Source organism: Oncorhynchus tshawytscha, linkage group LG09, assembly GCF_018296145.1.
Source record: "Oncorhynchus tshawytscha isolate Ot180627B linkage group LG09, Otsh_v2.0, whole genome shotgun sequence".
NCBI classification, from domain to species: domain Eukaryota; kingdom Metazoa; phylum Chordata; class Actinopteri; order Salmoniformes; family Salmonidae; genus Oncorhynchus; species Oncorhynchus tshawytscha.
The window spans coordinates 39,960,483-39,973,610 of NC_056437.1; the positions used below are offsets into that span (position 1 = coordinate 39,960,483).

Below are 13,128 nucleotides of genomic sequence, written 5' to 3' on the forward strand. Positions count from 1 at the left end.
CCTTTTGACATTATTCAATCACAACCAGAAACCTATTAAGCGGTTGACATCTCCTTTTGCACAATTTTTCTTTTAGAGGTTTTTCATAGGCTTAATTATAGTCTATGGTCATAGAAAAGCCCAATGTACAAATGGAGTTTATAAGTCTGTTGGGGTACTTTATTATATTTTTATCAATATAAAAAATGTCCAACAAAATATATGCACAAGAACATCAATATGTTTAATACATTTTCAAAAATATAGGTTTTTCTGATTTATAAATCCTATTAGCTTCCATTGTAGTTAAGAACTGATCCAGCATTTAGCTCATTTAGCCAATACTACTGAATACATATTTCAACTACAACAAAGGCAATAGTCCATGCTAGTAATTTGACAAATGTACAACACGCTCAATAATATTTAAAATGATACTGTCGCATGGGATTAGTATATACAATTTCACAGTTGTTGAACAAAGTTAAATCATCAGAGTATACGAAACACAAATAATTCTCCACACATACAGTTATGAGTCATTCCAAGTGTTTTCAAACTGCCTTTTGTCAGAGCAGTCTTCCTTCCCCCCCCCCCAAAAAAACACATGCAAATCTTTCCATTAAAGTTGAACTTCATATGCTAATAATGACCCTTTTCCCCCCTGGGTTGGGATAGTGCAGACTAATTTCCTTGTTCTTATCTAATAACTAGTGGAGGTGTTGTTAATCACCTTTAGCACAACTCTCCATAGCAAGGCATTTGCCAAAATTATAACTCACTGTTAAAGAATCACGGATATGATAGATTGTCTGATTTTTCTAAACACATCCAACATTTCACAATAGTAGATTGATTAGTCTTCCAAATACCAAAACACCTCCATTTTAAAGTCCCCAATAACAAATTGATATTAATATCTAGGTCCTCAGACAGCAATAAGAACTACAGGACTCTCGTGGCAGACTAGGGACACCAACATCCCACACACGCATGACATTAAGGTTTTATCTTGTGCCTTTTAAAGCCATTGAAATACCATCAGGAAGAAGGCAATATTTAGAAGACATTTCTTGAAATATTCTAATTAGTTATCTGCTACACAGTTCATATACTGTTATTAAAGGCCCAGTGCAGTCAAAAACATGATATTCCTTTGTTTTATATATACGAATTTCCACAATGAGGTTGGAATAATACTGTGTGAAAATTATAACCCTTTTAGTGTAAGAGCTGTCTGAAAAAACCGCCGGAAGTTTTAGCCTGTTTTGGTGGGAGTTTTGGCCTTCCATGGTGTCATCACCATGGGGTAAATTAGTTAAGTTCCAAACCTCTGCCAATAATAACATTTTCAGTTTTCCCCTACCCACTCATACCTCTCCCAGAGTCCTAGCAAAATTCTTGCTTGAGAAATTGCTCTTTGCTAAAAAGCTATTTTTATTTATTTTAGACCATTTTAAATGAAAACAATCAGTCAGGTACTTAATTGTTACCTGGAAATTATTTGATAGAGATCAAACACATCTGCACTGAACCTCTATCAGACCTTGCCTTTAAATCAGGTCCTCAATGAGCATTACACATGTACATGGGCTATAGTATATGTGGAAAATATTAGCTTTCTTTGTTGAAGAGTGTTCTGTTAAGGTACATTCTACTGTTTGGAATGTTTAGATCTTGGGTTGGGTTTTGTTAAATGTATACACACGTTTTCACATGCACAGAAAACACTCCTCAGAGAGAACTGACTTGACTGACGGCCTGGCTTGTATAAACTGATGTCCAGGATAAAAACAAGATGGGTGACGAGATGTTTGTGAAAAGATCCAGATCTAGTCTCACGACACTGACATATCTTGTTACACCTGCTCTCTACAAACTACATGAGATGATTCATATTGTTCTTGCATGATATTAGCATAGTTATTGACAAAAGACATATTAAACGGACTAGTGTAAAATCTATTTGCGATATTGGCAATTTGGCAGTCACAGTAAGAAATGGTTTTGTTATTGTAAACAACTTAAACCAGTTACATTCAGTTCAGGCAGACCAAGTATCTGGGATAAACGGAGTCTATCCCAGTGGATACGCATTCCCTAAAACAGACACATTAATTAGTATAAGTGCATTTTCCTCATGATCAGTTTTATGGTACATTCATTAGCTATAAAACAAGATATACAGTAGAAAGACCATTTAAATGCAAACCATTATGTTTCTCTATAATTTTAAAACATGTTCCATAAAAAGTTGCAGAGGGCTGCCAAACCATTTCCATTCCAGGCAATTTGAGAAATGCACTGTAGTAAAATTGCCTCTAATTTCATATAAATTCAATCTCAATCCATTTACCGAATTGCCTAGAGTTGGAATAGAATTAACCAAGATCCTCCTTAAAGCTAGAATCCTTAGTTGCTACATCCATTTAATGAATGATATATACCCATTGATTCTTGAAGATTATAACGTATAAATACCTCATGAGCGTAGTTTAACTCGTCATACCCCATGAGAATCCAAAATATAAGCTTGTTTTACTTCAATGTGTATAAACAATGTAAATCTAAACAAACACTGTATAGCCTTAAAACATGGTTAAAACTATAACTTTGATATCATGGATGGTCAGTCCTTAGCTCTGTCTCTGAATCTGAGAGTGGTTACATTTCTCCATGTCCATCCCTCAGCTTTATACTGAAACAGAGGCGGGGTGGCTCTTTGTTATTGTTTCAATGATCAATTCTAGCTTTTAAAACATCCCCACAAACAAAGTAAATTCGCAGAAAACAGATTTTTTCTTTTTAACTAGTAGATACATTTAATCAACTCATCATTAGGAAATGAGTGTATTCAGTGCACTACGTCAGCTAAGTTAATGAGCACTCTGTTCTGGGGCACTTGCTGATAAGAGAGAGGTGGTGAGAGCCTTGGAATGGAGACATTCTGCTAACGAGGTCAGTTCTCTTTACCCCAAAACTCATTTGGGGTAAGGTCATGGAACCAACTTCAAACAATTTATGACCCGCAGAGAATAAAAAAGAAACTGCATATCTACTGTGTAGGGTTTACATTTCAGAAAAAAATCCCCATTGTGGCTCATTTAAAGAACTATTAACTATTACCGTCAAGTCAATGTGTGTTCTGTTCCAGTTTTGATACAATATCTGCAAGTTAAAAGGGTAATTTGACCATAAAAGGGCGAATGAAGCCAAGCATTATCCCCTCCTTGACCCTCAAGTACTTTCAGTGAGCTACAAGCAGACTCTTGTGTTTAAAGGGCTGTTTCCACTCCTAAGATGCTATGTTCAACCACCACACAGATGTGTCTGAAGGATCGCCAATAAGACAGATAAGGCCTGGGTTCTATGCTTAGCAAGTGCACTGCAACCTAAAGATAGCTCTCTGTACCACAAAACCAATTAACAGAACAGCTGGTTTGCAGGTACTGAACTTTAAGTGTGACAATTGGAGGGCGCAAAACAGACCTTACCACTTCAAGTACTCCGTGCTGCACTTAATGCACCAATTTCACAACTACTGCATTGCATGCATCAAATATTAGCACGTTCATATCCAAGCCTTGCTTGGGGCGATAAGGTTTGAAATAAACGGTTTTGGATATTTTGGTCTCGACACACACCGCTTACTTGCACTGTCAAAATGGGGCCCTGAGTGTTGCTTCCATTGGTCAAATAGCACCATTTTGGCCATTCTGTGTTGTTACGAGTGTTGTTAATCACTAGTCAAATAGCACCATTCTGGCCACTCTGTTTTGTTACAAGTGTTGTTAATCACTAGTCAAATAGCACCATTCTGGCCACTCTGTTTTGCTATTGATATGCATAACAGAGTAGCCTAACATGTTCCCTCTCTTACCAAGATTCAGCATTTCATTCATTGCTAGAACAAATACGTTTTTTATATTCATTGCTTGTTAGTCGATGCCCTCTCTAGTAAGGCCCTGTGTTTCTCAGCTATGGAACTCAGTTGTTTCCCCATACACACAAATGCAAAGACAGAAAAATGCAATATAACCTTGCCTGTGTGTGGGGTTGAAATAAACATGATCTCTACCCAATAACCTTAGAATTTGAAAAGGTAATGCTGCCCTCCCATGCAAAGTGCCAATATAGTTTGGTGTCTGACTGGCACCAATGTGAATACATGATACCTAACTCTTTTGAACAACAAAGTTATAGTACTGAAATATTGAGGTCTTGTAAAATGCTGAAAGTGTAGAAACAATAGGTTCAGGTGGAGTAGAAAAACAGAGAACCCAGAACAGTGGAGGCAGGTTATTTCTCTGGAATGCCGGCAAGAGGAAGACTGATTGAATGAGTGAGAGTGTGCATTACAGAGGAGTGTATTCTTGTAAAATATGCCATCTCTGAGCAGTGGTGGCAGCAATGCCATGTTGTCCTTGGTATCCACTGTGTCCCTCGTTGTGGCCATGCATCAGGACCTGAAGACGTGCACCGCCCGTACCACGTACTGTCTGCAGATGGGGCACTCGCTCATGCGCTTGCCACACTTGCTGCAGGTGACCATGTGGCCACACTCCAGCAGCACACAGTCAATGGGAGAGTCCATGCAGATCCGACAGAGGTTCTCCTCCTGGCTCTTGGGAGCTGCAGGGTCTATGGCACAACGACATGGAAAAGAGGAGAGGTCTCTATTGAGTGTGGTCTAAATAACTCTATTTGGGTCATCTTTCATTGTTTTATATTTGGCAGGTTGCCCATAACAGGTTACATTTAAGCAGTGTGGGACCAAATTGTTACTACGGATCAATGGTATGATTTACATAAACTTCAAGTGTTCCTCAAATTGTGTTCCAGCCCTTTGGCAGTAAAATGGTTTTCTACACCGATTCTCTTGTCTTTTGAACTTGAAACAAGACCCTTACCTTCTTCATTTTTTGTATTTGAAACTGGAAAAAAGAAACAAAGAATTGAACTGATATTAATTTTAAAAAATCCAGGATAAAATTCCACATCATCCCCAGATATAATACAGTATATGCCATTTAGCAGACACTTACAGTAGCCTACAGTGAGTGCATATTTTTTAATACATGTGACTCCAGTGGGAAATGGCATCCACATCCCTGGGATTGCTAGCGCTTTTACCAAATGAGCCTCACATGACCACATCCTGGAAATGCTCACCTAGGTTCTGGAGGTCCTTCTGGTCGTTGTAGAGGCGGGTGACTCTCTCCATCAGCTCCCACTTCTCGCAGCAGCCTTTGTAGTTGACAAAGTTGCGGGCCAAGATCTCCTTGAGCTGGCGCACGCTCAGGCCCTCGATATCCTCCACGCGGCTCAGGTCAGACAGAGAGGCTCTGCGGCCGGGCATCAGGGTCTCCTCGCTGTCCGATGACTGCAGGAACAAGACAACCATGGAGGTGGGTCAGAATAGTAATGTGTATTTTGTCTGGTCTCTTTTACTTTTGTCTGGCCCGTGTATATTTTTCCACATCTTTGAGTTTGTCAACAACAGTGGTATGCTACATTTGAAAACAGGGAATAAAAAAAAAAAATCATAATAACATTGCATTTTGTGTGGTCTCTAGATGTCTCTGCTGCTGTCTGACATCGATTATCCTCTTGGTGGTCGTAGGCATCCCTCCATCTAACAGCTACTGATTAATCAATCCTAAAACCTTGAACTTAGTGTTTACCTCTTCATCCTCATCCTCCTCCTCCTCCTCCTCTTCTTCTTCCTCATCAGAGATCTGCTCTGATTCTGCCTCAGGGGCTGATTGTTCTGGCTGCTCTGGGCTCAATGTGTCGGGGCTGGTAGGGCCCTGTGTCTGGGGAGGGGACGGTGTGTCTGGGGAGGGGACATTGTTGTGAGCCCCAGGCTGGGAGGACACGGTCTCACTGCTTCTGCTGGTGCTGGGGGTCTGCTGGCCCAAGACCAGCTCAACCAGCTCCTCCTTTTCCCGGCACGTCTGGGTGGGCACCTCGTGCAGGTGGAGGTAGTCACGCAGCTCCCGCACCTAATTTTTGGGGTTATTGTTGAATTTCATCTGACACACACTATTTATATTTTTCCTACTCCTCTTGTGTAGTAAAAAAAACCTCAACTACATTACCATGTTTATAATGCAGTAACTAATGTACTCATGTAACATCATGACAACAACTTAATACAATTTGGTAATTGTAATTAAAGTGTTATTACACAGATAAGAGTAATAGAATGAAAAGTGTTACTGCTTTAGCTTTCACCTGACTTAGCTACAATATATGTAGCTTAACCTAATGTAGGTGTCCTTCTTTATTTTCCGTTCAATTTTTTTTTTTTAAATACAAAAAGAAAAGCAGCACACCTTGAGTCTCATCAACTGGGCGCGGTCGAAGAGGGTTCCGTGAAACCGCTGACATGTGTGGCAGAGGCGCGGGCATGGCGGCTCCAGCTGCACCGAGCAGCGGCCACAGAAGTTCTTCTTGCAGTCCACACAGACATGCTGGGTTAGGGAGAAAGAAGGACAAGAGGGTAAGGGTGAAACTCTTACCAAGAAATGAACGGTCACTGAAAGAATAACACTCCGTGTGTGTGTGCGCCACACAGCCTTTTGTTCCAGCTGAGCACTAGACTAGAACCTTATTGTTGAGAAGTTGAATCAAAAGTGTTCGCCAAAGATGCGGTAAAGAGGTCAATAGACCTTGACCAAATCAATAGAAATGACATGGAAACGCATGGAGGAAAGATGCCATGGGGGAAAAGATCCCGAATCTTCTGATTGTCCCCTCCAAAACAATTTGCCAACATTTAGGCTATTGTTATACAGTGTGAATTACACATACTATGTTGATGTAAAAAATCAAAGTACAATGCTTGTCAACACCAATACATGTTTATGTCATCGCCACCAATCAACTGCATTGCAGTTAAAAACAACTGACTACCACCACCAATTTCTCTATGCTAGCTATGCTACCAGCTTATACGAACGGGAGTTAGCATTTAGCAGTCACTTCTTCTAAACCTGAAAATGGCCTACTTCGAAATGTTATGCAGCGAAAACAGCCAATATATCCAAATAAAATTTAGTAACCACATTGTGGGCCTGTTACAATACATCAATCATGACGGATTTGACGAATATTCACTTTGTTAGATGAGATTTGTCGAATGTGTGCCAATCCGGCGTCCTCCTGTCCCCCACGGTCTGCGTTCCATTACCTATTTACCGCATCTATACTGTACTAAAAACTATTCAAAAACTTCTCACAAAAATAACTGTCACCTCCTGGCCCACAGCTCTTGGCAAATTTATAGCAAAGATGAGATCTTACCTCCATGTAAACTGGTGATGTAAGTAGGGCTGACCCCAATTAGTCGACTGGTAGATCGTTTGGTCGATAGGCTGTTGGTCGACCGAGATTGTTTTTGTCAAGCAGTAGCAAATATATATATAAAACATTTTATGGCATGAGACACCTGTCGGTTTTGCGCCCATCTCAGTGAACTCATCCATTGCGGAGGCCGCAGGGATGGCACAGTCCAAGAAGAAGAAAAAGGGGAGTGTGGCTAAGATGCACAACACAAGTATCTCACCCGCCAATTTGTGTACGTTCATTGTTTCATAACCTCATTGTGTGAATCGTTTGCCTTGATTGTTAGTGTCTATCAATTCCCCATTACATATAACCAGTAGTAGCCTACATTTACCAACAATTCCTAATTTACAATGTTTGTATGGTTATGGTAATTTCTGTTAATGCATTCAATATATTATTAGTCCAGTCTTTTACCATTCTCATTGTCAGAGTGGACATGTTGTTTGCAGAGCCCACAACCTATGCTACACTTGTGAGAAACAAGTTTTGGTTTATTTCCTTCCATTTACAAGTTTTGTCAATTTAGTCCATTGTCTTTTGTTTGAAGCACTACGGTCAAATGTTGAGTAAGGACACGCACCTGATTACGCATAGAAGTAGGCCTATAGGCTACCTGGCCTGCGCACAAATGTAGGCATAGAAATGTTCTCATTAGAGGATCTGATAGTATTTCTGATTGGCTTAACGCACCACAACTAATGAGCTGTGGAGCTTTCTTCCCCTCAAACAGCAAGCAAACAAAGTCTATTGTTACATCCATTGAGAATGACAATATTTCCTCAATGTATTAGAAAAATCTTTCGATAACCACTTGGTGTGAAAGGGAACAAGGTCATGCTCTGATCGAGTGGAAACGTCATAAAACAGATCTGCCTGATGAGATCTTATACAGCTGTGTCTGTCCCGAGCTCACTGGTGCAGTAAATTCTGAGTGCCCAAAATATTTTATACAATGTTCCAAGTTTGCTAGCAAGAGCTTCAGGCTGGACACAACTAGTTGATACAATGTTTCAAGTTCGTTGCAGACAGGCCATGTGTAGCCAATGTGATTTATAGGATATTTATTTTTATCAAGATATTTTCTACCTGCAGGCTGCAATGTTTTTATTTGTTGGCTTTATGTAGGCTATTTATACATCGTTGGCATTGGCAATACTTTTAGGTTTGTATCATTGTCATTTACAACTTTGATTAACCACATGACAATGATTTTGAGATTCAAAGGCGTTATAAATTAAATGAAACTGTTCCACAAAAAAGTGCATATGAAAAACATAAGTGGCAAGCAGTTCGTTAGAAATGGTAAGATAAATTGGCTTTCCACATGAGAAAGGTTTGCCGCCTCCACGTGTAGCCTATTACCGGCAACTTCAAGAGAGTAATGGCAGAATCTACGAAAGCCAGCAGGAGGAGGATAGTCGTTTCTCTCTTCATCTCTGGCTCCCTCTTGAGTAATTTGTGTCTTATTTCATCAAACAGCATCAGACAAGAATATAGTTGATTTTATTAAAAAACATAGGGTGTAGGGGCATTTAGACCGTCCCCCCTCCCATACCCGGGCGCAAACCAGGGACCCTCTGCACACATCAACAACAGTCACCCACGAAGCATCGTTACCCATCACTCCACAAAAGCCACGGCCCTTGCAGAGCAAGGGGAACTACTACTTCAAGGTCTCAGAGCAAGTGACGTCACCGATTGAAACGCTATTTAGCGCGAACCACCGATAACTAAGCTAGCCGTTTCACATCCGTTACATGTATGTATGTATATATATATATATATAAAAATACACGTTCCAAAATGTCGACCACTTGATTGGTCGAAAGAACAGATGACTTTCGGGAGACCAAGTTTCAGAAGAAAGTTGCAGAAGAAAGTTATTTGTTTCTGGCGATTTGTAGCCTGTAATCAAACCCACAAATGCTGATGCTCCAGATACTCAACTGGTCTAAAGAAGGCCAGTTTTATTGCTTCTTTAAATCAGATCAACAGTTTTCAGCTGTGCTAACACAATTGCAAAAGGGTTTTCTAATGATCAATCAGCCTTTTAAAATTATAAACTTGGATTAGCTAAAACAACGTGCCATTGGAACACAGGAGTGATGGCTGCTGATAATGGGCCTCTGCACGCCCATGTAGATATTCCATTAAAAAAATATCAGCCGTTTCCAGCTACAAAAGTAATTTGCAACATTACAATGTCTACACTGTATTTCTGATCAATCTGATGTTATGTTAAATGGACAAAAAAAAATGCTTTTCTTTCAAAAACAAGGATATTTCTAAGTGAGCCCAAACTTTTAAACTGTAGTGTACATCTGTTAGTGATTTAAACAGCCCTTAACTTCCTGCTTTGATGGATTCAGAAATACAGCCACTACTCCTAATAGTGCTGTATTTGACAATCCAGAATGTGAGCATCGCTGTGTTCTAAGACTGACTAGTACAGGCCCAGTTACTGATATAGTGAATCTGTGAATCATAAAAGTCTAAATTCTAGTAATTCTGTTGACAAGCAAATCTGTTACTTTGGAGTCTGTAGCAGCTCATCTGTATCAAATCCTCTTGGGTCTATGCTGTTCCAGAGTTACAAGTCACACACCGCTACCCACATTTCAGATGAGCTGGCCAGCCGGCCCTCCTTTACAATATTAATCAGGCTGTTACCCATTGGTTCAGTGCCTCTTACCTTTATAGCGATGGTGTCAAAATGGCCTCCGCAGGCCTTGCACAAAAGTTCGGGAGAGATCGGGGATTGGCTGTTGCCCGAGTTTGTGTAGGCCTGGCGCCATGAGCTGCCGTTTTCTTCCACTGTGGCGGTAGGTTCCAAACAGGACCAGCTACAACAGGATGTCCACATGCTCCTGCCTGTTCACACAAAATACATACCCAGGAAATGACATCACTTTCTCATGGAATTTAAATCTTAATTCTAATTCTACGGACTTACATCACAAAGGATGCCTAGTAGGGAAATTGAATTGCAGAATAGTGTAGCGTTGCTTTCAGATTAATTATGTAGATGTGTACGTACTGTAATCCCATTCTGTATTACCTGAAATGTTTTTATTTGGAACAATCAACACTGAAAGGGCAATATTTCACACTCTAAATAAATAATATAATCAAACCCAAGATTATAAAGACTTTGTATTACATTCCTTTTGCTGCAATCAAGTGCCGGAGATTCTATCAGTGGTGCGCAGGGGAATGATTGTACTCAAATAGGACAGAGCCAAGAAACCTTCAGCCATCATTTCAAAATTTTAAGTAAAGCACAACCTGAAATGAATTAAATGAAAACAACCGATAGTCTTTGGACTTTAATTCACTGAAAAAACTCACAATTTCAACAACTCTTAGCTACATTCGGAGCTGTTTCCATTATGGCCTATAATTTGCTCCTACACTCGGACTGAATCACAGTAGGAGCAAACTGGAACAAATGTATGATCAGATCGGTGGCGAACTGAGTTCAGGAACAATGAGAGTGCTGTGTGTCATTGTTATCAGGGCTAGAATTATGCATGCCTGATACTCTCCCTCAGTTAAAAGGGGCCAAATGGGGAAGTTAGAAAATCGAGACTTCTTAACTGTTAAAACATATGTGTGAGGAGAGTGAATGCTGATAGCTACATTTATACTGTATATACAGGCTTGGAAAAATAACGAATGTATCTTTCATATTAGTGAGAAATCAAATGTTTTTTAAGGTTAAATTACTACACATCTTTATAGGGTTAGGATTCCCACAAGGCCATATCTCCATGTCATTTCACTTGTTTACGAAAGACAGACGGAAGGCCTAGGCAGCCACCGGTGTTAATTAGCTATCTAGTTTGCTCTGAACACCTGCGTGTAAGGGTAACTGGGAAGGAAGAGTAGTTCTACAAATGGAGGTACACATAGCTTGTGGATCTTTGCAAAACTGCTACAATAGGTATATTTTTATTTTAAAGATTATTTCTTGCTGATATGAAAGATACGGGGCATATCAGCATGTTTCGAAAACCGATTTGAACGCGATGATTATCGTTCTAAACATTAAAACACAATATCAGGATTGTAGTTCACATGAAGCCAACAGTGGGCGAATGTAACCGCTGAAAACCCTACACACGGAGAAGGGTTTTCGATAGCTATTGTAGTTGAATCCTACAGTGTGTTGTCATTTAAAAAAACTTTGGTCCATTGCCTCTAACTTAATCGTAGATCATACTATTGAGCTTGTGTTAACTTAATCCCACTTCCTGGATTTTATGTACAACCCTTACTAGCCGTATTTGATGTAACGCTAAAACGTCGGTAGAAGTTACGGTGATGCGCCTACAGTTTCTGTTTCTGGCAATAGTTTGAAGTTCTATTCCTGATATGAAAATGCTGCATGTTGCTTACCAACTGAACTGTAACAATGTATCAACTCCGTGGCTCTCTAAAAGAAATCTGTCGACAAGTTTATTACATGAAAAGTCTTACCTGTCGACAGGTAGGCTTACGCACAGAAAAGTGTTGTGTGGCCTATTTAGAAAAGTCTACGAGAAATGCAGGCTACCAAGAGACTTTTCTGTAACAGCAAACTCCAGGAAGAACCCGACACAGCAACATTCCCCAGCGCTTCCACTCCCCGCCTAGCCTATCATCGCCTCCCGTTGCCAACCTCGCAAGAAGCACACGCCCCGTATTTGAAATTGTACCAAAAAAAAGTACAGTAGCAGCGCACCTGTGAGTCACAAACTAGTCTGTCTAGTAGTGCATAGGAATTGTGAAATGGTGGTCTCTGATTAGTGTCATGGTGGATCAGGGCAAAAATAAACTAGTCAATTAAATAAACATTTTTCATGCTCAGAATTTTTATTTTTGTAGACTATCATTGTTTTAAGGCAATTAATGCGTCATTTTGTATTGAAATCGTCATACATTCATCTAATGAATAATGCGGGGTATTCTGTTGTACATGGCATCTTATTGAGAGAAATTCAAATTAAATATTCTAAAAACACAACAATGAATAGGCAGGCCTATTGGCTGTCTTCCCTAGCCAATTTTCAAAATACAATAGGCTACTTCTCTCCCACTTAGGATCGATGTAGGCTAAATGTACTGTACAATGGGTGTTGATTTAATACAATCTATAACAATTGCTGTTTTAATTATACTACAATGTGCCTGAGTGGTGGTGAACGCCTACAATAACTTGGACAGTGGTAAGTATCATAGCCCTCCTAAAGCGCACATTGCAAAATGGAAATCAAACCATCATCAGTTGATTTTTTTTTCCTCCAAAATAATAGATACATAAGTGCGTACACAATATAGAGACATACGTCGTCTACATTGAACTATCCCTATGTATGACGCAAAGGGCGTGTGATCGTCTCTTTAGGAATGGTCCTGATGCTGCATGATGTTTCATTCCACCCAGCCATTTCGAATGGGATATCCCAGATCATTGCCAAAAGCATGGGACAAAAATTAGGGATGGCATCTTTGAACAATATAGGCGGTATGCCTCCATTTTGTGATGATTTGACATCATGCAACAACTAACTGAGATTTTGACATTCCTCACTCTAACTGGCTTGACAGATCGTAGTGATGCGCAAGCGATCTTACCTGGGTGACCCGGAGCAAATCCTCTTTGTAACAGCCATCTCGTATTGCTGAGTTCAGTTTGGCATCAATGTTGAATCAATCACACACATGCGATGTCTCAAAGCCAGGTTTTTGGCGTAGCCTTGGTCCACTGTGTTGTTCGATGTCTGGCCATACAACCGGTTGGCTAAAAATCTACTG

At 40.0% G+C, this 13,128-nt stretch overlaps 1 protein-coding gene across 4 annotated transcripts; it reads right to left on the reverse strand.

The window, feature by feature from the left end:
• Nucleotides 1–144: 144 nt before the first annotated feature.
• On the reverse strand, nucleotides 145–13,125 carry LOC112257970 (E3 ubiquitin-protein ligase rififylin). 4 transcript variants are annotated; one of them, XM_024431944.2, is made up of 7 exons: nucleotides 12,949–13,125; nucleotides 10,025–10,203; nucleotides 6,318–6,455; nucleotides 5,664–5,984; nucleotides 5,152–5,362; nucleotides 4,890–4,913; nucleotides 145–4,620 (listed from the first exon to the last, which is right to left on the reverse strand). In XM_024431944.2, the coding sequence occupies exons 2-7, from the start codon at nucleotides 10,193–10,195 to the stop codon at nucleotides 4,439–4,441; spliced, it is 1,047 nt and encodes a 348-aa protein (XP_024287712.2). In that variant the 5' UTR covers nucleotides 10,196–10,203; nucleotides 12,949–13,125; the 3' UTR covers nucleotides 145–4,438. The 4 variants fall into 4 exon arrangements, with proteins under 4 accessions (XP_024287712.2, XP_042182844.1, XP_024287710.2 ...); XM_042326910.1 differs by lacking the exon at nucleotides 12,949–13,125 and adding an exon at nucleotides 11,731–11,986; XM_024431942.2 differs by lacking the exon at nucleotides 12,949–13,125 and adding an exon at nucleotides 11,812–11,985.
• Between the last annotated feature and the right edge of the window lie 3 nt (nucleotides 13,126–13,128).